The sequence below is a fragment of the Coccomyxa subellipsoidea genome (assembly GCF_000258705.1).
Source record: "Coccomyxa subellipsoidea C-169, whole genome shotgun sequence".
NCBI classification, from domain to species: domain Eukaryota; kingdom Viridiplantae; phylum Chlorophyta; class Trebouxiophyceae; family Coccomyxaceae; genus Coccomyxa; species Coccomyxa subellipsoidea.
Window position 1 is genome coordinate 4129 of NW_005178029.1, and position 27968 is coordinate 32096.

The 27968-nt window shown below is 52.7% G+C and overlaps 7 protein-coding genes across 7 annotated transcripts; 3 read left to right on the top strand and 4 right to left on the bottom strand.

Moving 5' to 3' along the window:
* Positions 1-579: 579 nt before the first annotated feature.
* COCSUDRAFT_18228 (hypothetical protein) lies at positions 580-3288 on the bottom strand (the record flags this gene model as incomplete). Its single annotated transcript, XM_005645112.1, has 8 exons — positions 580-731; positions 1082-1270; positions 1453-1570; positions 1734-1895; positions 2099-2222; positions 2423-2538; positions 2776-2862; positions 3202-3288. Coding segments are annotated over 8 exons (1035 nt in total), but the record flags the coding sequence as incomplete, so codon positions are not given.
* A 2478-nt stretch (positions 3289-5766) lies between these two features.
* COCSUDRAFT_57197 (hypothetical protein) lies at positions 5767-9633 on the bottom strand (the record flags this gene model as incomplete). Its single annotated transcript, XM_005645113.1, has 11 exons — positions 5767-5901; positions 6041-6103; positions 6386-6545; positions 6841-6956; positions 7193-7299; positions 7541-7686; positions 7940-8095; positions 8314-8522; positions 8791-9025; positions 9180-9338; positions 9518-9633. 11 exons carry the CDS (start codon positions 9631-9633, stop codon positions 5767-5769), a joined length of 1602 nt encoding a protein of 533 aa, XP_005645170.1.
* A 2799-nt stretch (positions 9634-12432) lies between these two features.
* On the bottom strand, positions 12433-15343 carry COCSUDRAFT_37567 (mitochondrial branched-chain alpha-ketoacid dehydrogenase complex, E1 alpha; the record flags this gene model as incomplete). Its single annotated transcript, XM_005645114.1, has 8 exons — positions 12433-12600; positions 12974-13156; positions 13447-13586; positions 13819-13987; positions 14196-14336; positions 14642-14797; positions 14986-15107; positions 15235-15343. The coding sequence occupies 8 exons, from the start codon at positions 15341-15343 to the stop codon at positions 12433-12435; spliced, it is 1188 nt and encodes a 395-aa protein (XP_005645171.1).
* Positions 15344-18090: 2747 nt separating this feature from the next.
* Positions 18091-19503, top strand: COCSUDRAFT_54182 (hypothetical protein). The gene is made up of 3 exons (XM_005645115.1): positions 18091-18612; positions 18885-19051; positions 19392-19503. Exon 1 carries the CDS (start codon positions 18104-18106, stop codon positions 18299-18301), a length of 198 nt encoding a protein of 65 aa, XP_005645172.1. The 5' UTR covers positions 18091-18103; the 3' UTR covers positions 18302-18612; positions 18885-19051; positions 19392-19503.
* A 379-nt stretch (positions 19504-19882) lies between these two features.
* COCSUDRAFT_18194 (cysteine proteinase) lies at positions 19883-21701 on the top strand (the record flags this gene model as incomplete). Its single annotated transcript, XM_005645116.1, has 5 exons — positions 19883-19951; positions 20270-20449; positions 20747-20857; positions 21198-21298; positions 21533-21701. 5 exons carry the CDS (start codon positions 19883-19885, stop codon positions 21699-21701), a joined length of 630 nt encoding a protein of 209 aa, XP_005645173.1.
* A 991-nt stretch (positions 21702-22692) lies between these two features.
* COCSUDRAFT_43589 (hypothetical protein) lies at positions 22693-23701 on the bottom strand (the record flags this gene model as incomplete). Its single annotated transcript, XM_005645117.1, has 3 exons — positions 22693-22725; positions 23031-23177; positions 23534-23701. The coding sequence occupies 3 exons, from the start codon at positions 23699-23701 to the stop codon at positions 22693-22695; spliced, it is 348 nt and encodes a 115-aa protein (XP_005645174.1).
* Positions 23702-23966: 265 nt separating this feature from the next.
* On the top strand, positions 23967-27935 carry COCSUDRAFT_67158 (hypothetical protein; the record flags this gene model as incomplete). Its single annotated transcript, XM_005645118.1, has 6 exons — positions 23967-24029; positions 25536-25712; positions 25989-26111; positions 26417-26581; positions 26942-27133; positions 27427-27935. 6 exons carry the CDS (start codon positions 23967-23969, stop codon positions 27535-27537), a joined length of 831 nt encoding a protein of 276 aa, XP_005645175.1. The 3' UTR covers positions 27538-27935.
* Between the last annotated feature and the right edge of the window lie 33 nt (positions 27936-27968).

Below are 27968 nucleotides of genomic sequence, written 5' to 3' on the forward strand. Positions count from 1 at the left end.
CTGCGCTGGAGGTGCCTGTGCTGCCCTTACGCCTGCCAAACTCCCCTCGCCCTTTCTGCTCAAACCCGCGCCTGGAAGTGCTCCCAGACTTCCAGGCAGCAGTGCAGCATCTCCTCTGGAAGTTGCATCATCTGCTGCAATATCTGGCTCCGCAGCCTCGTCTTTTGCAGTGCGCCCTCCGGCAGCCTCCTCGGCCGCAACTGCGGCGAAGGCGTCGTCGACGGCGGATTCGCGTGCGGCCAACGCGGCTGCCGGTGATAGTGGGCGGCGGCGGTCTCCCCGTAATTCGTCAGGGTCAGGAACGCTGTCTACCTGCTGCCGCGCATTGGCGATGACCTCCACGACTTGACTTGCGAAGTCCAGCAGCAGAGGAGCGGTCCGCCTGCCGTTGCTGCGCACAGCCCAGGCACCATCTCACAACCCAGCACGCCAGAGCCCACTCTGCTGCAAATGATCTGTTGCCGGACTTAATCATCCTGCATTGACCGCATTTCATGTGGATCCTGAGCATCCCCAAACAACTCTGCCATGTTTGGTGAGGGGCTCCAGGATTAGACGGACAGTCCATAAGTTGCTAGATTAGAGGGGTACCCACTTGCCCAGAACAGCGCGCAGGTCACGGGCGTTGGAGGGCGCGCGCTTGGCCAGCTTGACCAGCAGCGCCCGCGACAGCACAAAGCCAGTGCTCTCATCCCTCTCTCGCGCCGTCCTGTCACGCCACGCATACAGTCCTGCAGCAGATATCCCCTTTGTCAGTGTTTTACATTTCATGCCAGTCCAACAAGCAGATGGCGAGTATGATCCTGTTGCCTTGAGTTGTAAGGAATGAAGGCAGAGACCGTTTGCAGGCAATGCCCACGATGGATAAATCCATGCCTTTGTAGCCGTTTGAACAATGGATGAACTTGAACGCTGCTGCTCCCATGGCATGGCGTGATCTTTTTGAACCTCTCAGGAAACCATACACTTTTGTACATAGAAGCCAGCTGCAGCTCTGGCAGACAGAGAGAGACAGAGAGCAATCAACCCTACTCACTAACCATCATAATACATATTAATGACTCCACCTAAAAATACAGACCTGCAAAGACGGCGAGCTGCTCGCGCGTGAGGGGCTCCTGGCAGCGGCGGTAGGCGTCCAGGTAGGAGGTCTCGGAGAAGAGCTCCTTCTCGTAGCGCTGCAGGCACAGCAGCCGCGAGCGCTCCAGCACCACGCCCATGCACGTGGCAGGCCCCCTCTCCGGCACCTCCTCCTGCAAATGGTCCGGCACTCTCGGCACCTTCGCCAACTCCACCTGCGCAATTGAATGCAGTCATAAGATCATATTGTCGCACAGCATGCTGAGGTACCTTACGTTGCAGGATTTTCAATAAGATTAAAGCAAAATCCAGCATCTTTTGCGCAGAGGATCTCGAAAACACCACGATGCAATGATCATGGATCGAGGTGACAGACCTTCAGGCAGTCATAGATGTAAAGGAGGTAGTGGGTGTCCAGGCGCGCGTAGTGCAGCGCCTCTGCAGACAGCGGCCGCACGCGCCAGTCGGCTAGCTGCCACCTCTTGTCCGCCTGTGCACACAATTGCCCTGAGTCAACCTAAAACAGCCCTGCTGCTACAATTACAAATCGCATGAAATGACTGACTCAAGAGAATGAAACCGGAATTTATCCAAGCTGTCACAGCCATGGTCCAACCAGGTGGAAAAGTGCCTGCTGATAGCAAGGTGCGCACCTTGACAGAGCAGAAGTGGGACAGCAGGTAGGCCAAGCCCGCGGAAGGGTAAGCCAGCACACGAGCAGCCTGGCCCGTGTCGAAGAGGCTGGCCACATAGATGCCAAAGTCGCGCTGCAGCCAGACGATATCGCTGTCCGAGCCATGCAGCACCTTCACAATCTGCAAAGTACACACGTGGGAACTTCAACCAAGAACTCAGCAAATTCAAGCTATCTTACTTGATAATGCAGGCAAGAGCTGCTGGGAATCCCCAGGAATCCCTTCACAGATATGCAGACGTAAACCAATATCATAGAAATTTACAGTTTGTTGACCAGTAACACGCGTGACATTGCGCCAAGCAGGGATTGAAGAGCGCTTACCTTGGTGTCTGCAAACATTGGGGCCAGGTGAGGGCCGATATGGCTGCGCAGGGCAATGACATCCACGAGGTAGTCGGCTGTGCGAGTAGAAACCTGCATGAGGCAGCAGAAGCCCTGGAACGACCTGCACAGTGTCACACAGCGCATCAGCTGTGTCCAGAGAGACATCTGGCACTCAGAAACGAGCTTTAAAGGCCAGACAGATAGACTGATTGTATGGTAATCAGAAAGAAGAAGTGAAGCAGCACGCGTTCAGAAGAGACACTAGGCACCTAGGCACAAGGTCAAGGGCAAAAGGAGGCAATGATTAAATCTGGTCCATACCTGAAAGAGTGCGCTTCCAGGTCAACAGCCACTTCTCTGACGGCTGAGAGCGCCTGTGCCAGGCTCTTCAAGCCGTCTAGTGTGTCCACGTACGTAAGGGGCGTCTCATCCAAACCCTGTTCAAGCACAGCATCACATGTCACATCGCTGCATGAGACTTTGCTGTGCACCCCACGCATAAAGTACAGTTCTTGCTGCACCCCTGAAAAGCAGTCAAAAATTCCAGCAAATGAAAGAGATCTTTCTTAGAGACAACTTCTGCTCTAACCTAAGAGCATGAAAGATGCTCACAACTCGTAAAGTGATGTGAGAACTCGAACAAAGGAACCATTCCAAATATGGTTGGGCATCACCTGAGGTAGCTGGGGCTCGGGGGCTTCCAGCTGCTTGTCCTCGTACTTGAGGTCATTAAGCGCAGCCTCCAGAGGATGCACTGCCGCCTCCGAGTCGGCCGCCACCAACCCCAGCCGTTGCGCATGTGCGTCCAGCGCATTGGCGGCTTTGCCTCCATGAGCCTCCTGTGCAAAGTGACAAGACTCAATGCCAGAGGTTTCAATTCCTTGCTGGCAGCGTAATGATGAGATACTCTGCAAAGAGTCAGATACAGATCCTATGCAATACATTTAACCTTCCCAAATGTTCTCTCATAAATTTTCGTGTGTTCAATCTCGGCTGCAACGAGTACTGCTCTGCAGCCTCCATCCTTTATGTGGGCATCAATAGAAGCGCAGCCAGTAAGTGGCCATCATGGGCACCATCCAAATGGGGCTGCGGCCAACCTCTCTGCGGACCCAATGGCCGAGCTTGGGCCGGAAGGGTGTGTTGCTGTTGTCGACGGGCGGATTGAAGGCGTCTTGCGGCCGCGGACCAAAGCCCACATCGGTGTGTGCGGCGGCGAAGGCATGCCTGGACCGCTTGTCTGCAGCGGCCTCCTTCCCTGTGCACAAGACACGCAAAAGTAAATTTCAATTTTCTGAAGTATGCCTTATATGTTCGAATGATTGGACTTCCTTAATACATAGTAGTGGGAACTGCCCACGTGGATCACTATCACGCGTTGTACTCACCTTATGAACTACAAAAGAGAATACAGACACATGGCAGACTTATCTTCCAACCCCAGTGCATATTGAAGTTGCAGACAGCCGTGCACCTGCAACTTGAGAGGCACTGGGGGTGGCAGGACCAGAGGCCGCTGGAGCGCTGGCATCCGCTGACTTGCCGGACGGCGCCTTGAGCTGCGCGCGTGCACGATCCAGTGAGGCATCCACTTTTTCCAGCAGATCATCCAACAACCCTTCCACCATCTCGCTGAATGCACCATCACCCTCCTCGCTGTCTTCCAGGTCCTCTGCATCCACCTGCTGGCTGCCAAAGCGGCCCTGCGTTGCACATACAATTGTTCCAACTGCTGATTTGGTCTGGTCCAAAGCGCCTGCACTTGCTGGTGCGGAGCAACAAATCCGTGTGTAAAGCCTGCAGCAAATTTGGCGACCTCAAAATTCTCTCACCTAGGTGTGGTACTTCGTTGATGTTGTTTTGCAGCATAATGGAACAAGACATCCAGAAACAGCAATGAAGCTCCACTCACCTGCAACTGGACGAGGAGCCTCCTTATCTCTCCTTTCAGATCCCGCGCAGGCTCCCGAAATGCAGCGAAAGTGTTGTTGTACTGTAGAAAACACAACACCGTGTGTTAGGTAAGCAAACTGGCCACAGATCGTGCTAGCTGTAGCGACACTATACATCCAGGGGCTCCCAAGGAACCGTTCCGGATGCAGAAAATAACCACATCATATGAGGTGTAACATATTTCGTACGTGGAAATCAGGCCCAGATGGCAGATCCGCCATCAGAAGATTGGCCAGTGCCGCTTCCAAAGCCGCTGCTTGGGACATCTGGCTTTTCTCTTCTGTAAGGACCTCAAGGTGCATGTTTAGAGCTATAACGCACTCTTGAAGTATGAAGTGAAGCAAAATTACCCTTTACCAACTTTGGAAGCTTTCACCGAGCGCCCAGCAAGGGAGCAACAAAGCAAGTGATGTCAACAGGTGATCTAGAAGTGGCCGCTAACTTTCACACTTTCTGGAAATGGCAGTAGGGCAACCGAGGTCTTCATCGAAGCGCTTTGTCCAATCTCAGGTAGAGGACCTAATTATCTGACTTCCTGCCACAGCAGCAACAAGACTGCTCTGCAGCCATGCTCAGAGCGCCAAAATAGGAAGCATGCCATTCAACCTTGGAGATCAATCTGCTTGCAAAGGAAACATTTTAAGACTTGGCGCTATTTGCAAAGGACACTTGTGCTACTTCCCATCAACAATAGTCCGTTTGGAAGGACTGAGCGTCTATGATACGGGGTCTAATGTTGCTGGCACCAGCAGCTGTACAACAGGTAGTTACTCGCAAGTGTTACAGTATTATCATTTCTGCAAGCTTTTCCGGCCAGTGGCAAGTTTCTCACAGATATATTCCTGCATGTATGCAATGCAGGGGCGCCGGACGGCTCTATATTTAGGTATTATAGCAGAGCTCATGGGTGACCACTGGCACCATGCCGCCATCATACCGGCATCATGATGATACTGTCATGCAATGGCAATGGGTGCATCTGCAATGCCGTTGCCAGTCTTTACAACTGCAGGCCACTCCTTTCTCGCACGATTGACGTACTGTACTCTAGCTAAAGCGTCTGCGAATGGGACTTCATTTTTCGCAGACTCGTTCTGAGGATTTTATATGCATCTTCAAAGCCATGCCCTGCAGCACTTCGTCGACACCTTCATTGCAATGTACAAGGGTTGCACTGGTTCTAAGATATTAATGACCGTATTTATTCAGCTGAGCAGTGCCTCAGACGCCCTGCAATGTAAAGCATTGCAATATACACACCCTAGACATTGCAGACATCCCAGGTCGCCACATCTCTCTCGCTCTATATCATGTACAACTCACCTACCATCTAGCTATCCAGCCTTCTATGACACAGCTCTCCCGGAGCAGCTACCTACAGGATCTCACCATCTAGAAAACTTGGAACACAGCATAACTAGTCTTCAAGAAAGCATAAGCCATTCATTTACCCTTTCGCTAATGTCCACACGTCTCATCTGCCCGGTGCTCCCTATTGGTTTTATGCACACCCTGGTGGTGACTGCTGCCCTTTGCCTTTTTGGGCCTGCCAGAAACCCGCAAATAAAACAAGCTGCTGCAAAAACAGTTTTGGTAGAAGTACATTCTGAGAATTCTGGATATGTTGGGCTTCAGTGTTGTCATGGCTGCAGCTGGCTTCCCATTACTACAACAAATGGAAGACAGCAGATCATGATACCCTGCACCAACACTTATCTCCGGTTTCTTTTGCGGCGTTGAGCCCGGTGATTGCGAGGAATTGGCAGCCAGTTGGGCACATTCGGGGCTGCAGCCGGGGGATTTGGCGGATGTGCTGCAGCAGCCGCCCGTGGGGCAGCAGCGGCAACCTGCGTTAGACACCCAGATCGGTGAGGAAATCGCATGGCTTCTTCCAATATTATCCGCTGTTGCTGCTTGTGCAGGGGTCAGGTACAGCTGTACACCTCAACAGCAGGAGCCATCAAACGAGGAGGCACAGGAAATTACCACAGGGGCCACAGCAGCTGCAGCTGCAGCGGGCTGGGGAGCAGGGGCAGCGCCTGGTGCACCCTGCGCAGCAATGAGGCTTGGAGGGTGAGAAGGAATGGTCAAGTAATGGCATTCTTAAACTCGAAGGTAATGCGTAATTGACTGACGCATAGGAACGGTCAGAGAGGAGTGCCAAACCATCATTGACCAGCACTCCTGCACCCAGATCCGTTCAGGGATGCAAAGCATGAAAAGGAATTGCCCAGGAAAGCAAAGACTGTGATGAAAATTATGTGTCGTGCTCTTCGTACACGCCGTTGTTTGCGCACTGAATGGCATTGCTAATGGGTTGGAAATAGACACCTGCACACCGGCCCAGGCCCCAGCAGGAACGCCCGCGCCTATCAGGGCCGTGCCACCGCCCACGTTGGGGCAGCCCTTGGAGGTGAAGTGGGAGTATGGGTTGGTGGCCGGCAGCTTGTCACCGCACAGCCAGCACACCTGCGTCTTGCACCCTGTGCACCTGCGCGCATGAGCCGGCCACATCATACTAATATTTCCTTACATGAAGGCTTGGTGATCCGACTTTTATGCTGCTACCGTGGAGAAGGTCCAGGTCTAAGCAGGCACTTACACGGTCCTACAGCGCTGACTCCACTGAGAGCACGTATTCAATACGGTTACTGTGGTTGTCAGGAAATAGAACAAAAGGGACTAAACTGGAATCTGTTGCGCAGGTTCCAGTTTACCTGGAACCTGTGCGGGTTTCCAGACCCCAGGAGATACACAAATGTGGTGGAGGGATGAAAGAAGCGCACGTGACACGATTGCATCCCGTTATCTTCTCGATGCCGTGGCCGCATGTCGGGCAGCGCACCATCTTGTTGGCTTTCTGGTACTCAGCCAGCCCCTTGTCAGCCTCCGCCTCGCCCGCCTGCCAATGCATGATGACACATTTTTCCTTACTCTTCTTGCAAAATACAAATTCTCTTTGGCATAAGGGCTTTAAGGCACATTCAGTCATGGGCATGGCTAGCGAAGAGGAGTGTTGCAGAGAGGACCGTGTCATTTATGTGTCGTTAGCACTCACCTGGTGCCCAATGTGCTACACAGCAGATCAGTAGTGTCCAGCATACTTGCAATTCCATGAAGGGGGCACATGTGGTGTACCTGGCGCTGGTAATCATTGCAGTTTAGGCCGTCATGCCAGTCCACCTTGCATGATTTGCACCATCCATGCTGGCACACGTTGCAGATCACATGCTGCGAAGCGTCCTCTGCACGTTGGCATAAGCATCAAATACCACTCTTTTACTTCAGTCATTGCCTAGCCACCGCACAGATCTCTGCCCGCTTCTGCAATGAATCTTGCGCACACACCCGGTCACACAAGTCCTGATATTGCCAGAGATGGGGTCATATCAAGATCATTCCAAGTGCAGGGGGCCCGAAATTTATGGGAACCATTTTGGGTGTCCAATGCCGCTACAACAGCGAGTAGAAGTGGGGCCCAAGCACCTTCGCCGCCAACTGCCACGCCCTCACAGTCTGCCCTGGGACAGGGCAGCAGGTCGGGGCATGCATTGGTGGCGGCCTTGAGGCTTCGTGCCAGGTACTGCTCCTCCTCCTCCACGCTCAGCAGCAGCGGAATGTCCGCATCCAAGCTGCAGCCCCCACCAGCACCGTCAAAAGCTTTGCTCTGCACTTTCAATGGACCACTACAATGTGACTTGCCCTGTTCTTTCATCTGCTTTCTTGTGTGCAGCAGGACCATAAATGGCAGATTGATTGTCTCCCAATTTCTTGAGAACAACAGACAAGGACACTTGCTTGACGCATTGAATAGGACCAGCATACACCACACAGCAGTCAGCATGCTGGGTCTCAGGGGTGTATGGGGAATTTAAAGTGGCCAACCTGCAGCACCAAGCGGATGGACCGTTGGCGCCGCTGTTGTCTTCTTCTCCTGCCGCCGCGGCCCGTTCCATGTCGGCGCGTCTCCGCTCGCACTTGGCGCAGGGCGGGTCCGGCTTGGCCTGGCAGATGGGGCACAGGACGGGGAACGTGCAGCTCCTGCAGCAACCATCCCCACAGCTAGTGCACCTTTGTTTTTCCCGAGAGCTGCTCTACATACCATCCATGATAGATGATATCAGCTGGACTGCTCAAACGTTTAATGCCGGCTTGACAAGATTGGAAGAGTGCTAGTCAGAAAATCACGGAAATTCAGAATTATGCGCTAAATCAAGCGGATAGTGCGGAGAGAATGGAAAGGGCAGGAAGAAGCTCACTTCATGGCTCCCAGAACGACTTCTCGAGCGGCGTCTCTGCACAGCCTGTGCTTGCACATGCTGGCGATGAAGCAGTCCTCCATGGGGTGATCGTCGTAGCAGACTGCGCAGCTGAACGTGGCCTCCCGCGGCTGCACCACAGGTCCCACGCCCAACATGTCTTCTGGATCTGGCTGTGACCCTGACACATCGATGGGCTGGCTGGACCCCTGAAAATGGAGCCACACAGCAAAGACCATCAGCGCCGACTCTGTCATGTCCAAGTGTATCACCGGGCAAGGGGCACATACACCCTATGCAACTACAATCTGCCCTGCCCTTACTTGTTGCCCTGCCCTTACTTGTTGAGGGCAGCATCATCCGCCCGGCCCCTACAACGTGTACCACAAATGCATTCTGCAGTGACGGCTTAGGCTCTCAAGCGACAGCACACATCAGCACAAACGTGATCGAAGGGTTTTGCTGAGGGCGCCGCACCTGGTGTTTCTCTGCAGCCGTATGGGACGGGCCGGGCCTCTCATCAAAGGCTGCTCCGTGGCGCGCATGCTCGTTTTCAAGGGCCAGGAACTCTGCCCGGGCTGCATGGTCCCTCTTCTGGCTCGGTGCTCCAAGGGGGGCAGCCTGCCGATGAGCTGCCCTGGTATGCCGCGGTGGGGACCCCTCACCGTCGCCTGTTAGGTCCACGTAAGCACCTCTACTGCGCTTGCTGAGCCTGCAACAAATGCCCCACCCTCTGTAAGTCACGCGCCAAAAAGCGCTGCCCTCATGCGTGTCACTGAAGACACAGACTAAGGAAATGGGGAACAGCATTAGTTATGTAGCATTCTGTTTACAGTAAAAGGCAGAATTCACAGGGAGGTGTTCACATCTGCATTTGCATGGGCGCCTTGCCACGGATGTCAGCAAGGCGGACCACGTCAAGATCAATTATGTCGGCCTCATCGGAGCTGCCTGCCTCGTCGTCCAGAACGATCGTTGCTGCCTGACTGGGACCGGCAGCGCGCGAGTTCCTTGCTCGTGTGCCCCTGCAAAAAGACCACCAGCACTCTCTGCTCAATGTAATCATCCTGGAATGCGTCGCAGACATGCCTTGATGCATGAGATCTGGCGTAGGGATTGAACTACTAGGAATTTATGCCTCGTCCTGGTGACTGCAGTCACACATCTGGCATTCAAGCTGAACCCCTGGCCTACTTTGACTCACCCTTCCACCTGAGGGCCTTGACCTCTGCCGCGCTTCCTGGGGGTCAGATGATCGTAGTCAACCTCATCGCGTAGTAGATCGATCACCACAGCCGCAGGAACTCGAACATTGGCCATGTTCAGCTGCAAATGGTATGGTGCCTTAGCTGGCAATGCCTTGACAACCTCGATGCCAGCGGCGGCTTCAGGGCCTCCACGAAAACAGGAGAAAATCCTGCCAAGCCGAGGCATACAGGGTGAAGAGGAACCCAAAGCTAATATGAACAGTCGTGCAGCTCAATGGCACTCCATGGGCAAAGTTCTGCGGTGTCCTTGCGGTCATTTACCACGCAGGATCCGCCAAACATGGAGCTCCAATCAAAATGACACCTTTACGTTAATTGGAGCATCGCCGAAACTTGGAGGAGTGGGCCGTCCTCGAGAATGCATCAAGGACAAAGCATGCAGGGCACGAAGATGTTGTAGCCTGCCGCTGTGACGTCACAGATTGAGACGATCGAATCCAAAACGACAGCATCCAGCTGTGGTGGCCAAATCTCATTAAACACAGTGTCAACAGGAGATATGTGAGAGATACCTGCCTTGTAGCAATCCGTGACCCTGCGCAGGCCTTCCAGCTGGTGCCAATCCTCTGCGAAACTTCGAGGTTGGTTCCTTTGGCGTCTTAAAGCACCACAGTGTAGGCTATGCGATTGTTTCATACACGCCAGATGCACTCACACGATGCAATAATAACACCCTCAGACGCAAGAGAGCCTTCAATATGGTCAGATTGCAACTGTGGTAGGCGCCAACATCAACAGGGTTTTCCCTGCATAAGTTGAACACGGCGATCAACTGAGCAAACTCCAGCTGGCACATCATCCTGAATCTTTTGCACAACTCAGGAGAGCTTCTCTGGGCAATGGATCAGCGAACAGGTATCACGCAGATGATCTGCAACGTTGCTGGTTCAGAACCTGTAACAGGTTTGAGCGTTTCTGATTGCACCATCAGACCCATGCAGCTGTTGCTATCACCACCGTTCACACGGCATTTTCTCTATTTTCCACCACGTCGGTTTGCACGCAGGGACCATTGTCAATGAAAACTTGGCATTGCTGATGGAATTTTATGATGGCGTCCCAGCTGACAGGGAGAGGAACCTCAAGGAGTGTGCTGCAGAAACATTCTATGAGCATTCGCCCTGGTGGTATGAGGACGATCACATTGATAGATTCCTCCACCATGGCGTTATGCGGAAAATTGCGGCTCATGCGTTCCTTGGGCATTCCAATCGGCAAGTCTCCGAGTCCCACCGGCCGACAGACTACCGCGGTTCTGTGCCCCGCACTGACAAGCTTTCCCAATACCTTCAAAGGGTGCAGCGCCTGGCAGAATGCAGTGCAGCCAAGTGCTTGCAGCTGCTGAACTGCTCGCCCGACCAGGTTTCCCCAAGAAGAATATTGCTGGGAGGAGTTAGACTCCCACTGCCCCAGTATCCAACTGCGCATCCCTGCTCCGGTGAGCCCGTCCACAGCTTCCTATGCTCCTCGCATACATTAGTTGATGTGCTTCTATAAGAAATATGCCAATGCCATGCCATGCCAATTGGTTTGTGTCTTTGTCTGACTACATAGCCTGAAAAGCGAGTCTTTCTGCTTTCCAGCAGCCTGTCACACACAACAGGGGAGACTGGACAGCCTTGCAGAGAGTGGAGCATCAGTGACCTGCGAAGGCCATCCGAAGTTTCCTGCAGCCTGAGCATAGACACTCCTGTGCAGCACGCAGGTGACATGCAACGCTGTCAGGCCAGTGCCGGGGGAACTGCAGAGAATTTGCATGCTACACCCAGCCCACAAGGTGCAGCAGTGGCAGGCAGCGGCAGGCAGTGCCCGGATTGCCGCATTGCTCCCCAACTGGTGGCAGCATGAAGAAACCGGCAAAGGGGCATTCTCCTGCTTCCAGTGGAGATCCCTGGCTCTCAAAAGTTGCCAGCCGGCTTTTTCTCAGGATTCAGCACTGATGAGCGGGATATCCCTTTTGAAGAAGCTCCTGTGTCTTCCCAGAGATGGTTGAAGTGAAAACCTTCATTTCAATTATTTTACGGGTGTCGATTGACACCCGTGGCATTTCAGAGAAAGCGCAATATGTTTGTACTGTACTTGCAGCTGTTGTTTTGTGTCACTGTTTGCACCACCGCATCTGAGCTCCCTGCTATATCCCAAAAAGAAAAATGCAGCTGCTGGGTTCTAGGTTGGTCAGCAAAAGGCTGTGAGAGGTTTGACCTATATATCCATATAGCTCACAAAGTACGGCTGATGTGCCGCTTAGACACAGTGTTGGCAGGAAGTATCTTCCGGTCAGCGACAAGCAAGAAGAGATATGGAGCTTTCCTTGAGGGTGGAATATCAGCATATTATATGGATATTATGTGCTATTATTTAATCTGAGAGACTGAACATTTCCATCAGAAACCTTTATATGGTCCGCGTTTCTGCGTACGCTCTCTCTGTCTTTTTAGGGGGTTGAGTGGACATTTCCAAATGGTCATCAGTAAGATCAGAGATTGTACACTTCCCATATTGAGCTCATCTAGCTACGTTTTTGATTGTTGCTCACAGCAACACACATGGTGTAATACCGCATCAGCTGGCTCTCCCGTACACACACTGCATGCATCTCTCAAGAAACTTTCTACTGCAGGGTTAGAATCATGCAAGGCTGAATGCTTTTTATCCACAATGAAGAAGTTCTGCTGAAAAGTTTCCTTACAGTGCACAGCAACAGACTCTGCAGCCATGTCCAATTGCCTTGTCCAAATTGCCTTGTTGACTGGAGGATTTCCCTAGGAAAATAGCACAGCACTTCTGGACTACATTCTGAGTGGCACAGATATTCTGCAATATTATACATACACCGGTAGCGAATAAGACGTCATTCCAAAGGGATGCCATGCAGCGACTCTGGGTGCCTCTGTGCATGCGCGCGTGCCTCGGCAGCCTGCTCCTGCAGGTGCCAAGGCATCTCCTTGTACACATCAGTAAACATGTCCTCCAATGGCGGCTTGGCCCCCTTCTGAGCCTCAGTCAGGGCGTCCACCACCTGAAGATGCAAGGAAGATAATTTTTCTCTGGCCAGCAGCATGGGCAATCCACGTGTGCAGTCGTGCGAATTAGGTGTAGATACCCCATTCTTAATGCTTTGCTTCTCTGGGCTGGGAGCTATGCAGCTTGCTGTCGACATGAACCTGCTTCTGCTCTGAGAAGTGATCCCTTTCTTTTAACATATTCTATTCTATTTAGTTTAGGGTTTGGTAAGAGTAGAGGGTATCAAAAGGGCATGGTGACCCACAGCACGTGCAATTGCCATGCCTACACAGGATGGAGAAGTCTGATACACATGGTGCTGGACGTACCATACCTAGATCCCTAGTCCAGAAAACGTGTAATAGCAACAATAATAAAAGGGCGCGCACCTGCTTGCGGGTGGCCACGCGCAGCTGGCGTTCCCTTTTGTCGTCCCACCAGCCGCGGCTGACGATGAAGTTGTGGAATCTGGTCGCCGGGTCGCGCGCACGCCACGCGCTCATCTCCTCAGCCGTGCGATAGCGCGACGAGTCGTCCGATGTGGAGTGGTGCCCGCTGCGGTATGACATCGCCTGCACAAAAAGTGCCAACGCACGTCACGATCCCAGCGGTCCTGAGTGATGGGTGAATTTGTGTGCCTGGAACCCCCAAGACCTGGCTATGGCGCCTTTGCCAGCTGACAGAGATCATTGTAATTGCTCTGTAACCTTCGCCAATTCTGTGCGGGGATGTCATACATGACAGGTGCCCAGCTCAGCCCGCGCATTTACATGCAGACCTTCACCGATGTGACAGGCACGATGCAGAACCTCTGTTGCTTGCAGGCATGCGCGTAGTAATTTGACTGCACTAGTGTGCGTACCTCGATGAGCACGGGGCAGGTCTTCTCGAGTGCGATGCGCCGGGCCTCTGCAGTGGCGCTGAAAACTGCGCGCGCATCTCCCCCGTCCACACGCACGCTTGGAATGCCGTAGGAGGGGCCCCTGCCCACTATTCCATCACCTGCGCATGCTTGCAGACCCGCATACTTACCAAGGATCTGCACATTAATACACAGCGCAGTTCTATGACACTCTTCTCGATGCAAGGCGTCAAGTATGATAGTTGACAGATGCAGTGGAGTAGGAGGCTGCAACAGACCGGGATGCACCATGAACCCTCTTAGCCTCTGGTCATCTTGAAAATGCATCAAGAGTTCCGGGAGCAATCTCTCTGCGCGCACTCATCTGCACACCTTTGTATTGTTCGTTTGCTGGTGTGGAAATGGCCCAGCCGTTGTTGCGGCAGATGAAGAGGACCGGGGCTGACAGCGTGGCCGCAAAGTTGAGGGCAGCGTGGAAGTCACCTTCGCTCGCTGCCCCCTCCCCAAAGTACACCGCTGTCACGGCGCTCTGCCCTTGCAGCTGCAAGCGCAGATACAGACCTCAGACCAGACACAATAAAAATTTGAGAACTACAAAGCATGCTTGACATTCGAGTTTTAAGCGGCGCCAATGACGCAGGATACACGCAGGAGATTAGAGCATATTCTAATGAGTCCTTTCGGCCCCCCTGAAAAGCAGGGAATTGCTGCATATTTGTGATGGAACAGAGCTGGAAGTGCAAGCTCACCTTCAGCGCATAAGCAGCTCCTACAGCGTGTGGCAACTGGGTTGCGAGTGGCGCGGACACAGTCTGGAAGTTGTGGGCCTTGCTGCCGTAGTGGATGGGCATCTGGCGGCCCTTGCCGTGCCCAAGCACATTCCCAAAGCACTGCATCGCCACGATAAGTTTAGCGATGACAGAAATATTGGCAATTGAGAATATGGTGTTCCTGTCGTCCCATGAGTGAGGCACAGATTACACGATTGGCATGCGTGCGCCCTCATCAACCCTCTGCTCTGCTGGGTGCAGCAAGCTGTGAAGAGAAGATAGAGAATTGAGCTGCTTCTCAAGCGATGGGTTATGTCAGGCCTGCTACAAAAGAAGCGCCAGGGTTTTTGCAGAATGGCAGGCACCCTCCAGCAGGAGGCAGCTGAGGCGCAAAACATGATGAGCAAGAAAGGAGGACTAATTACCTGATTGGCCATGTCAAGGAAGGAGAAGCCTCTATACAGAAGAGCCCCATGCTCCCTGTACTGAGAGAAGATGTGATCCTTGGGGGACAGGGCGGCCGCGCTGCCAATGATGGTGGCTTCCTCGCCGTTGCTGGTCATGAAGAAGGAGAAGCGCCCCTGCAGAACACATGCGCAGCAGTATCAGCGTCGTTAAGGAGTATTGACACCTCACGGGTGCACTGAACCCTGATTGTGCATCAATTTACATGTCTTTGGATAGATCCACTGGAATGCTTGGCAACAGCTTCCGTGCAGGCTTGCAGTGAAGATGCATAGAGAGAAGTCAAGTAAATGTTTGCTCGCACCTGCCTCTGCGCTTCATAGAATATGACATCCATGGTCTGCAACTTGACCATCGTCTCATACATCTTGAGGGCCAGCTCCTCATCGATATCATGGGGCACTTCTGCATCCTCGATGCAGGCTCCTGGGCACACCAACAATCTAATGGGCATTTACTCGCACCTTGCTGCACTCCTTGTGTCTCATCGCACATATATCAGATTAGACCGCATGTGTCGAGTATAGAGATCCAAGCATGGTCTCACACGCACCTGTGCTGTCCAAGGTTCTGTAGCAGCTTGTTGGCTGTGACGGGGACACTGCTCCCCCGACAAAGCTGAGGCGATCTGTGAACGGTACGCGGCCACCAGGAAAGTCCATGCTGTTCTTTTCGTTCTTTGCAGTACTGGCACTGCCCTGCTCTGGGGCTTCTTCGCTTGCACGAGAGCTGGCAGGTACCATCCTGAAATGCCTCTTGGTAATACAAGACATGTGCATATGACATGAAATGCCTTCTAAAGGATGTGTTGAGGATGCGAGACTTGTGCTGGTCTGCCCGTTGCTCAAGATTCGCTCGCACAGCGAAGGACCATCTTGCAAGACCCTCTGTCTTGCAAGAGCACCCAGCAAGCCCTTTCGCATCATTCTAAAATTCTAGTAATCCGATTTATTTTATAGAAAGCTGTTTTCTGGGTCAATTCAGTCTGCTTTAAGCAAAAGGATGGGAACCCAGTAGTCAAGATGGGCGCCAAACAGACAAGCACAACGAGCCCCTCTCACAAGTGCCAGGATCGTATCAGATTTACTGCCTGTGCCCGATATGAAGATTATGATTCCATTGATCTCTCAATTCGATTTGGACGTGAAGAAGAGAGGCCGAGTCAGATTCCACTCAACGTCAGCACTTGCGTCACGCTTCTCATAAACTTTGACATGCAGAAGGAGTTTTAACAATGCTCAAGCCGGTCAGAATAAGTAAATTCGCTGGCTTTGGAATATAGGCACTTCATTCGTGGAGCACATGCGCGCCACTTTGATCTTTCTAGGAACTTTTCATCCACAAGCATCGCTAGGAAAGCATCGGGACTGACAAAATCACGGATTTGACGTTGGTTTGAGATATCTCATCTTTCATGGGCATGTTATTGCATACGTAGGCACCAGCAAGAAGATCTCTTGCCTGTCCACCGGAATTGTTGATGCTGGACTGTGTCGATGGGCTTTGCAGAAGTACTTGCATCTTTTGTCAATAGCCCTGCCCGTATTTATTCCACTATCCGCGACACGGTCCTTCCTTCGCCTGGCACTAGAAAGAGGCAAAGAGAAGATAGCATCAACGCGCAAGCATCTGAAATACAGCCACGGGCATCACGGCCCAGGATTGAAAAGGAGAGGATCCAGGAGGCGGTAGGGACTACGGTTGTATTGCAAAATATCAATGGTCAGACAGCAGGCGCACAGCCACTTTCCAGGCCGATCCTGAACGGTCTGCATCCCTTTGCATCACCCAGCCAGCTGGGGCCAGAGAAATTGCCACATCAGTCGTCCAGGCTGCTGGCAGCATACGAAGCAGGGCGTTACGGTACAGCCACGCCAGCTCGCAGCAAATTGGCAGCAGACAGACAGCTTACTAAAGCACCAACTCCCTTGCTGTACCGGAGCGTGGCACCTAGAAGGCACGGTCCTTATAGCAGCTTTCGCAGAAACTTCCCAGCGCAAACTGCAACCCCTCCCCAGGTGGGGAAAGTTTCTTCTGCCCCTCCTTCCAATGCATGCATGTCAAATGCATTGCAGCGCTGTTGAATGCTGATGGGGAAAAGTGCATGCTGGCTCACTTCACTTCATGTTGGCAGTTGCCGAAGGATTTGACCTGGCTGTGCACTGCGGTACATCTGCCGCACAAAAAAAATCATGGACATGTCTGGTGCCAATAATCACATCCTGCAGTTGGCCCCTTCATGCATGCGCCAAATTGCATGGCCCCGTTTGTGCAGGCATCAGCGGAAGCTGAGGTGACTAGGGCGGCCATCCTGGAGGAGCTGAGGAGGGCGAACGAGTACGAGCTGGACGCGGCAGCGCGCAAGGCAGAGGCAGAGGCCAAGCGGGCAAATGCCCTGCACAAGCTGCTGCGCGATGAGCAGCTGGCCGCTGAGCGCACCGCCCTGCCTGCTGTGGTGCGCTGCCCATTGCTGTTATCATCCTGTTTACATCATGTGATGGCGCGGACATGCTTTATACTTAGCACTATGGCAGCGCTTGCCTTCTCCATTATGGCACATTTGAGAGGTGCCGCATGTGCCGGGAGACCACTGTGCACCAGAAGCCCATGGTGCATGAATTTGCCGCTCAAGTGTTTTTGTGTAATGTGTAGATCGAACGGGACGAGTTGGGAACTGCGTGTTCTGACGGCGCGCTTAAAATATAAAATGGATTTCTTTGGTGCTGTGGCACAGACGGAAGGAACTGTTGACAAATTGGAGGAATTGTAAGTAAGAGTGCGGGTGGGTGCAGAGCGCTGCGGTGGGGGAGTCGATGCCGAGGCGGCGGCTGGACATGGAGCCGGCAGCGCAGCAGCCGCTGGAGTCGCCGGAGCCGCTGTCGTCCGCGCAGGGGCGTTCTTGGGCCGCTCTGGAGACTCCCTCCGCCCCCGCCGCCGCCAGCCCGGCCATGATGCGCGCACGCGCTGCCCTCATTGCCGAAAACGAGGATGTGCGCCCCACATTTCTTTTCGACACTGCTCATATGACCTATTTCTTGGTCAATGTTTCGGGTTCAGATTTCAGATATTTGTGGCCACTTCAGATGCTCCTAGTCACGATGACGCATGTTTCATATGTGGAGGAAGGTGAGCATGCTCAGCAAACTCTTGAGCGTGTGCTGCAGGCTGAGCAGAAGCGCCTACTGCAAGAGCGGGTGCGGTGGCAAGCAGACTTCCAGCAGGCCAAGGCGCGCCTGGAGGGCGTCAATAAACGCCTACAGGACCTCAGTGTAAAGTGAGTCACCTCTTTTACTTCATCCTGGCTTCAAACCTCTACTTGTCAATCAAGGCAGTCGAAAGCAAGGCCAGGGCGTCATTACCGGAGCTTTATATATTCGCTAATCCTCATAACTTGATTATCGCTGGGCAGGGCGCAGAGGGCGATGGCGGCTGGCGCGCCGACACCGCGGGAGGAGTCGGAGCGGTCGCTGGTGCTGGCGCGCTCGCAGGAAATGAAGCTGCTGGAGGAGGAGAAGCGCCGCCTGGAGGACATGCGCAACGCCAGCCGCCTCCGCTACGCAGCCGCCGTGCCCCTGCCACCTGACGCCGGGATGGGCGCGCCCCTGCGTGCCGGTGAGTAGACCATGCCTCCACGACGTGTTTCTTATTCATCTAGTTCCCTGACTGTCTGATACTGCATCCTGACTGTCTGATTCTGCATGACGTGGTCCTGTTCGCAGACACTGGCTTGCCCATGCTCAGCGGTGACTACATTATGCCCCCCCCTACCAGATTTCCTTTTTTTGGCCTTCATTCTGTGACTCTGTGACACTGTGTGTCGTGCCTCTGCCGCCCAATACCGGCTTGTTTGCCCCTGCTTGGCGGTGAGCAGATCTTGCACCTGCCGCGGTGTCTTTTGTGGGTTTGAAAAACTCTGGGGCCAGATTTCTGGGTGCGTGGGGAGTCTAGACCTTTCTGAAACTTCAAGTGTTGAGACGTGGAACTGTGCATGGTGTGCACAGGGGTGGACTTGCAACCTGCTGGGGTACATGCCACGAGCAATGATGTTTGAATGGTCTGGTGCCAGTCAAGCCTCTGATGGGGTGCTCATGCAAAGCATTGCTGCAGAAGATATATCGTATTTCGGCAGATCATTGTGTTGGAGGGATGTGACATTGTTTAGTGGGTTGATTTTGACTGGGTCATTTCCTGCACCAACCACAGGCGAGCTGCGGTTACCGGACGTCAGCTGGGCAGCGCCGTCTCCCACAAAGCTGCCGCTGGACGGTGCAGCTGCGCAGCCAGAGGAGGAGGAGGACGCTGTGCTGGTTCTGAGCAGCGACGACGAGGAGGAAGAAGAGGAGGAGCAGGAGCAGGAAGACGAGCAAGAGGTGAGCGTCTGTGCGTCTGCAATGCATACAGATTTCCCGAATCGGTTGGCATGCATTTTCCTGTCTGGCTGAAATCCTGGACCATTCGTGGCCTCAGGCGGATTCTTAGCACCCTACAAAGTCATCAAGACTGTACTGCTGCTGAAATCACGGCAGTTCCAGAAGCCAGTTCGTCATGGAGCCACGAGCCCGTTGTACGGGCTGTCTTGCCCATTTAAAAGTATTGAATGACCAAGGCGGCAGATTCTGGCCTCGGCTTTTTCGCAAGAGGTAGTGAACACACCCCAGCGGTCCTGGTGGCAAGTCTCTGACGGATGTTGTGTCACCCTCTTGCCTGCAGGAGGTCGTCACGGAGGAGGAGGAGTCTCTGAGTGCGGCGCTGAGCGAGGTGGCAGTCAGGGACCTGGGGGAAGAAGTCAGCCAGGAGCGGCGGCTCACCAAGACGCAGCGCCAGCTGGTGCGCTCTTGTCAAGCATCTATTAAAACTCCTACTGGTGTCCCCAGTGATCTTGTCAGGACCCTCGAGCATGCATCAACGATGGATTGCAATCTTCAGCGTGAAATGTGACGCAGCTGTTAGCATTCTGCCCAGAAGCACAGCTGCCCCGCTTATACTGCTCCTTCTCCTGCTGCCAGAGACATGCTTACAAGACGCCTGTTACTCGATGGCTTCTGCGGAGCCAACCGTGAGCTCCAAACGGGATGCTCATCAGCTCGCTGAGGTATATGTGTCCGCTGTGACTGCAGGCGGCGCAGGCGTTGGCTGGGGGCGACCCAAAGGAGATCCTGGTGTACCACAAGTCGAGCAATATCGAGATGTCACGCGGGCACATGGCCTGCCTCAAGGGCCTCAATTGGCTCAACGATGAGGTCATGAACATCTACATGGGCCTGCTCCTAGTGAGTGACGCCGCTCACGCTCCTCCACTTGTGCCCTTGTGATGTAGCCATGAAACATGAAGCTTGTGGGCATTGCAGCTCACGGCTTAGGTCTTCCCACAAGCTTGGTGCTATTTGCGACATCACAGGAGATTCTGTCATAGCTGACTGTCAGAAGGCCATATTGATGCCTCAGCCATGCCAATTCGAGCGCCAGGCATCACCTGACAGGGTGATGAAGCTTCCCGTATTTGAGACTCATTGTGTAGCACGGTACTATAAATGTGAAATACGCGGTTCCATGGTGAGTCATGAAGAGTGATTCGATGCGCTGTGCAGGACCGGGACGCTGAGCGGCGGCGGGCGGGACTGGTGCCGACCTGCCACTTCTTCAACAGCTTCTTTGTGAACAAGCTGTACAAAGACGCGCATGCCTACTCCTACAAGGCCGTCCAGCGTTGGACCCTGCCCAAGAAGCTCAATCTGCAGAACCAGGCGCGCGCTCTCTTTACACCTTTTGTCACAGTGCGCCGCAATTGTGGTGTGACTGCTCTCAAAACATGTTTTTAATTGTTGGTGTCTTGCCTCTGAAATCAGCTGCGTCTTTCCTTTGCTAAAGCAAGTCTTTTGATGCCCAGAAGCAGGTCAATGGTCATTGCTTGCATGTATTCGTGATATGTGATCAACTGTTCACCCATCAGCAAAAGTCATAGAGAATTCTCACCTTCATCACAGGAGGAATATTGTACGCGCTCAAAGCAATTATGTGCAGGAGAGCTACTGATCCTCTGATTATCTTGGGTGCAGCAATCGGAGAGCATCCTGGATGTGGAGCGCGTGATTGTGCCAGTCCATCTGGGCAACCACTGGACCTGCGCCCTCATCGACCTGGTCGCCCAGGAGATTGTCTACTTCGACTCCCTCGGGGTGAGTCACCCCAACCCATGTGGCACAAATGTATTTTTTCTACACGGACATGCCCCCTGGAACCTTGTATCCAGATGGACATGACGATCCACCCGGGTGCAACTTCTCACCTTCAACCGTGTGTTTCTGCCATTTCTCTTGATCCGAAGTTGGAACGGCAGCTCTTGAGTACTCACTGTAAATGCTGTAGTGGAGGCGCAATGCTGGATGCAAGAGGTAGATCTGTTCATGCTGATCACATCAGCAGGGAGCGGAATGTGGTGGGCTATGACCAGTCATTTGCCATGCTTGGCATGACATTTGGCGCAAAGGTCACCAAAAAACAACTGCGCTCTTGCAGGGCCGTGAGGACAAGATCCTGCGAGCACTGCGCTCGTACATCGCGGATGAGTATAGGGACAAGCGCAATGCTGAGGTGGACACGTCCGAGTGGCCCATCAGGTGCACAACCGGACATGCCCCACCCCCGGGAAGCAACCATGTTGCCTCAATCTCACTGCATCTCAGTGAAAAGCACCAGGCTTTATTTGCAATACGTCAGCTGTACAGTGAAGGGATACCATTTATGGGGTACATGAAATGATCAGCATTTCATGTGCTCCAACTCAAGTAGAAGCTGATTCTGATGTGACTTGATTATGCGCAGAGTGGCAACGGGTGTTGTTGGCTGTGCAGGTATCCTAGGGATGTGCCTCTGCAGCAGAACGGCTGCGACTGCGGCGTGTTTGCTCTCCAGTTTGCTGAGCATCTGTCGCGCGGAGCTCCCATGGACTTCTCCCAGCTTGACATGCCGTTCTTCCGCGCCAAGATCGCGGCTGACATCATGACCGGCCGCATCGCATGAACAGCATGTCTCCGAAAGCACTGGCCCGGACAAAAAGATTTGTGACAGAGATCCCATCTGATGTCTGTGTCTTAAAGGGGGCAGTTCAATGAAACGCCAAACCCCTGCGAGGCCCTCGTTGTTGATAGCGTGGCTCCTTGTCCCAATCGGATGGATTCCCCTGTCAAATGACAGTGTGCGATTATGACACTGCAGAGCTGCAGCTGTGTTTTGTAAAAGAACAGTTAGATGCTTCAGAGTACCTGCTGGCATTCAACGTCGAATGATCTCGATGACAGACTTCTGGAATGCTTGACCGCCCCGGGCGGGCCAATACGCTTCAACAGACTGGAGAGTTTTATTTGGTATGAGCAAGACACCCTGCAATAAAAATTGCATTTGCATTGGCGATGTTGATGAAGCTCTCTCTCTGACTTAGCTCCAGGCAGAGCGCATAAGAGTGCCAACGACATGCATGGTTATTTGAGTTGCAGATGGCATTCCCCTGAGACAGAATTAATGCCGCATGCAGACAGTGTACAGATGTTCTTGCGCACAAAAGCACATCACTAGCTGTATATCTGCCCAGATGGGGTCCATCTCTGTAAAGCAGCATGTTCAGACCAGCTTATTATCATGCATGCTCTTGGGGTCATTGGCATTTGTGATAAACCCAGCACTGGCTTTCTAAATATGTACCGTAAGTGAATTGCATATGCCAGGTCATGGTGAAGTTCCAAAGCTTTCAAGTGGGTTCATATTTGTTCTTGACATGCCAGCTGGTGAAACACTCCGCCTACCCAGCAGACCACTCGCATTTTGTCTCATTGTACAGGTGCAATGGCGTCAACATATATACAAGGTTCTAGGTTCAAAAAATCGTAGAGGTGGGTTGCACATGCTGTCCAATCGAAAACTGCTGAAGTGCAGCAATTGCCACTGAGGATATATCCTCCTCATATCAGCTGTCTCCAGTCTGCGCAGCAGCGGCTACTTGCTTCCCCGCTGCTGCTTATGCTTTCGTAATATTCCACACGCTGCTGACCTGCACAAGAAAAGCAACAACTCATGGACTGGCATATGTATGCGCACTTTGGAAGACTCAGCTCCATGAAACTTGCGCCTACGCTGTTGGCAGGTGCTTGAGCTGCTGTTGGGCATATGACGTGGGCACAATGAAGGCCTTCCAAACCTGGTGTTCCAGAATTGACAAGGCATGTGCGCATTGTATCTTCAGCAGCAGCATGCCCTCAGAAAGTTGGCAGCGCGAAGCTAGCAGGCAGCATCAAAGGGCATTCTAGACCGTTGAGCTGCCCCTGGCCCGAAGCAATCATCAGATTGGCAACACACCTGTGGTCCGGTGTTCTGACCCTGAGTTGCCAGGGGTTGGTAGACTATGGCGTCCAGGGTCACTGAGCCGAACGAAGCTGCGTTCTGCTGCGTCGTGCAGTCAAAAAATGTCTCGAATTCGAACGCGTAGTTCGTCCCCGCCACCAACTGAACAGCAGAATGAACAGATGGTCAGCTATCTGCGTGTCCATAAGCAATCCTTTGCACTCATCTCACAGACGTGCCAAGCGTGCAAGAGGAACATAGTGTAATATAATGGCATGGTCTCCGCGCAATTAGCAGGATCTGTAAGCTTATTGACCACGTACATTGAAAACCTAGGCGGTCATTGGGGCACCTCTGCCGCTTATTCACGACAAGCTTTCTTCGAGCAAGAACGGAAACAACACAGACTGAAGGCAGACGCTCACAGCAGCAGATTCAGCCTAATTCATGCGACTGCAGCATGCACACCACCGGCGCAGCAGCATGTATTTGGTATCAAGCCGGGGGCACGGCATCACCTGCTTGCAGCCCTCGGTCACTCTGTACGACACTGGGTGCACGCTGTTGGACAGGCAGCCCGTGATAGTCTGATTTTGGGTGAATGCCTGCCATGCCACCGGCGCCAGGTCATTTTCCAGGCCATTTTTCTCATCCTCTGTTGTCACAGGCTTGTAGCTTCCATACATACCCTGGCCATCAGCTGCTTCTGTTCTGCAAGGAAATGGCCGCGCTACCTGCGTTTTCACATTCTCAAGGTGACTATAGCGGCTCCTTAGATATACTCATATCAAGGAAAGAGACTCACTATGCCAAACTTCAGGCTCATGACAGAGGTTCAAGAAATAGTCATAGCGCAGAGCTGGCTCTTTACTCACCACAGCTACTTCGCACGCTGACAGTGGATGCAGCAGACAGACAGATTACGTACCTCGCTTTTGGATTCAGAGTCGTATGGCACAGGCTGCAAGGGCGCAAGTGCTGCGAAGGATGGGCCAGGAGCAGGTGCCAGAAAAGGTCTGCCTAGGCTTCTCTGCGCAGGGGATGTCTCCGGACTCGGAGCGGCCAACGTGGAGACTATAAATACTAATAGCACAGGTGCTATTTGCGGGAGCTTCCACATGCCGGGCATTACAACCCAACCTCTGCCAACTTGATGTGCTTGTCTTCAACACAAGATGCTGGTTGTGTGCTTATGGCGCTCCCACTCCAGAACGCTCTGCAGCTATGAAATATATTCTAAGCAATTGGGAACATTTTGGAATGATTTCTGGCTGCTTCGTCATGAATGGGATCCTTGTGTCCGCCTCGTGAGGTGGAAGCTTCCTTTTCGGAGAAGAGTCGAGGTGCGTATCGTCATCGCATGATTCTCTCACCCATGCAACGTCCAGCAAGAACTTGGAGCTACTGTCAAACGAAGCGAACAATCTTTTGGTATTGACTGTCTCAGTCTCTTGTTTCAGTTCATGTATTGTCATCCATTCCAAAGCCATCTTGGATCAGAAAGATGTCTGGATTCTTGGTCAGGGCACTGCTGTCAGCGGAATTATCTTGGTTGTGGGCAGGCAGTCAATTACATTGATCTGTCTCCGAGATGAATTGACGGTGCAACTGGCGTGTGTCTTCTGAAACGCCTGCAATATCTCCCATACACGGTTGTGTGCAGGTCCGCATCTGCACTCAAGTCACATAAAGCAATGAAAGAATTTTCTGAAGAGTTTCTTTGCTAATTAAAATGAAATTTGCATCCCCGGGAACGTTTGCTTGTACCACAAACGAAGTGTGATGTTCTTGGTGATCTTGTTGCAGAATGGAATCCTCGTGGGCAGTTGGCAGATTAGCCCCCCAAATATGTGCAGCATCAGATGCAAAATGGTGTTCGAAGCATCAGCACGCAATCAAAAGGATTGTGCCAGCACCCAGGAGGTTGCTGGTACAGGCTATGCATCCTTCTGAAAACGTGAGGGTCTCGCTTGCTATCCCCTCTATATCTGTGGCACCCACAGAGTCGGCAGACCTAGATACTGATCCAGCCCCAAGTGAATTTTCCGCAAAGGGGGCCTTGCCTTCAAGGGTCCAAAGTTCAGGGAGACAGCGGCAGCAATTTAGAAAATCGTCAAGACAACAAAAGCAGGACAGAAGAGAAGCTGCAGGCACAGCTGGAGGGAACCTTGAGCCTAGCAGCGTTTATCAGGGAGCTTTGGAGAGCGAGCAGGCAGCAGGAATAAGTGAGAGTGAGAATTCAGCAGCGAGTTGCAAGTTGAGCAGAAATGCACAATCTGCGCATGAGAGGGACACCAGGAATGACATCGAGAACTCTGCAGTCAGTGCCGGCAAAGAGGCAAAATATGCCAATGAGAAGGTAAATGTGCCTTAATTTCACTTCTGCCTACTGGCAGATTTGTTGGCTCACAATCCTTTCACAGGAAAGTGATTACGTGGCTGTGAATGCTCTGGAAACTGTTTCCTATGTGTGTGGCTACAAAAGGTGATGTCAGCTGCTGACTCAGCCGCTGTTTGCAGGCATCCAGGCAGCAGTTGCTGCAGCACTTGCAGGAGGCACGCGAACGTTCTCGGAGACTTCAGGACAGCCTCAGAGGGAATGCTGTTCGACTGGCGATAGCTGCACAGCCAGCACCGGGTCGAGATCTACCAACGCTGCACAAGCAGTTTGATCCAGGGGCTTTTGTTGATCGCAAGGTGCGCAAGCCTGGGTCATGCGATTTGATTGGCGGTCATGCAAAAAGCCCGAACACCAGAATGTGGCTGTTTTCTCATCCCATGGACCCCACAATGTGTGCGCAGCTGTGTTATTTGAAATGTTCAGCTCACGCACGGTGGTGCAGTTGTTCCTGCCGGCCCATATCAGATGACAGGTTGACAATTCTGCCCGAGCCTTTGTGATACCTTTCTTTATTCTGCATCTGCCTGTGGGATGACTCAACCACCAACAAAATTGTTGGCATTTTGCTGCAGGTGTACGACCAGCTGCGCGCCTCGCGCAACCGGCTGAGCAAGCAGCTGTCAGAGCGCAACCGCGACCTGCTCTTTCTAGAGCAACGCCTGGACGAGCGAGAGCAGGCAAGCCTTGAAGGGCCAGTCTTATAATCTGTCAAGTATCCCAAGCAGCGTCTGTTTGTACTTGACTGGGGAAATGTGTGCATTTCGTTGTTTGGACTTGCACTTGGATTTAAGAGACTCATACAGGCAGCTGCAATTGAAGCTGTGATCTCCCATTTAATGGAGCCAGCAGAGGGTCTGCAGGGCTCTCAAACTTCCCAGAAACTTTTGAGGAGCTGCAGAGCTCTTCCCACTAGCATGGTGTATGCCATGTACCAGTGCAACACCATTGACCTGCATGCCCACAACCAGGAGGCATTTAAGAGTTGGACGGGGCGATGCAGGACCTGGTTGCGGCAGCAGCGGCTTTGGAGAAGCTGCGGAAGGAAGCAGAAGCTGCCAAGCAGCTGGCGGAGAAGTCGGCCGCCGCGCACACCTACGGCGTCGACCGCGCAGCCGATCGGAAAAATGCGACCTTGGTCCTCACCCGTCTGACACAGCTGCAGAATGTGCGCCCCTACTGTTGCGCCGATATGGGAATGTCTGTGTGCAGTACGTTCTTTTGTTTTCTGCAGTATCCCCCATACTTTTCCACTTGTGGCTGCCCTGATATCTGTCTGGTAGTACCTGTGCAGGGCATAACCTGATATGTTATCTTTGTGTGCCTGTGCCTCATTGACTGTGCTTGAAAAGTCAAATTGATTGGTTATCACCAATGCACCCTCTGCTGCGGCGTGCTCACCATGGGATCAACATGCATACAGGACAGCAAGTGTGGCAGCACTGCATGGCCAAGACCGCCAATTCCTTCTCATGTTTGTTCAATATGATTGACCTCCTGTGTGTCACTTTGCCGTGGCGTGCTGCAGGCGTTCAGCACGGAGATACAGGCGCTGGATGCGCGGGTGCCGAGGCAGGTTCCCATTGCCTGGTTTGGCGTGGCCAGCGAGGTGCGGCTGATGGGGAGCTTTGACGGCTGGACGCGCGGCGTTGACCTCAGCGCGGATGACATCAGCGATTCAGTCTTCACTCGCTTTGAGGCCACTGTGCTCCTGCTGCCGGTGAGGGACCCCCTAAACCAGGGGGCGCCCAAAACATGAATCATTAGTATCTCCAGTCAGAGCTCGTTTTACTCTTGCTTGGGATGAGGACAATTGTGTGAGGGCTTTGGGAGCAGCTTATTGCCAATTTGCAGGGCTGTGCTCATTCATCATGAGCCATTATTGGGGTTGATTGTCCAGTCAGGAACAGCTGGATATGCAGAGCAGCCACACCATGACTTGATTTTACTCCAGTATTGTACAGAGTTGACCATGAACGTGTGAGGTGATGCTGGTATTTTCTGGTCGTGCAGGGAGAGCATCAGGTGAAGTTCCTTGTGGACGGCAACTGGCGCCTTGCGCCGCATTGGCCTGCAGTGACAAATGCGCTCGGAGACACCAACAATGTTTTTGCTGTGATGTGAACAAAATCCTGAAGCAGGCTTACAGTGTTTTGCACTCTTGCTGCTGCGACGCGCATGCGCATGAGCAAGCTATATAGTATGGAATGGGGACTGATGGAGGGTGGCCGGCGCCGGAGTCTCATAGAAAGTGCAATCCTTGCAAACTCGCTGCACATGCAAGCTGTTATAACTTAGATTATTTGGGAGATATCTATGTTCAATTGTCAGTCCAATTGTCAGGACATAGGGACTGTGTTGGATCACTGTACACTGGCATTATTGCGTGCTGTTAGCTAGAAAGTAGTACTTCAAGCATGACTCTCAGAGACCTATAGGCTAGAGATCTGACATTTCCAGACTGAAATTGACTTCATCTTGGGGTTTATCTTGTGTATGTGTATGTGAGATCTGCTTCTCATTCTCTTCACCAGCTGGCATGCTGGCGCGAGCTT

Excerpts from the sequence above, each read along its gene's own strand:
- COCSUDRAFT_54182 (XM_005645115.1), top strand. The coding sequence starts at position 18,104 with ATGGCGGCTGGCGCGCCGACACCGCGGGAGGAGTCGGAGCGGTCGCTG.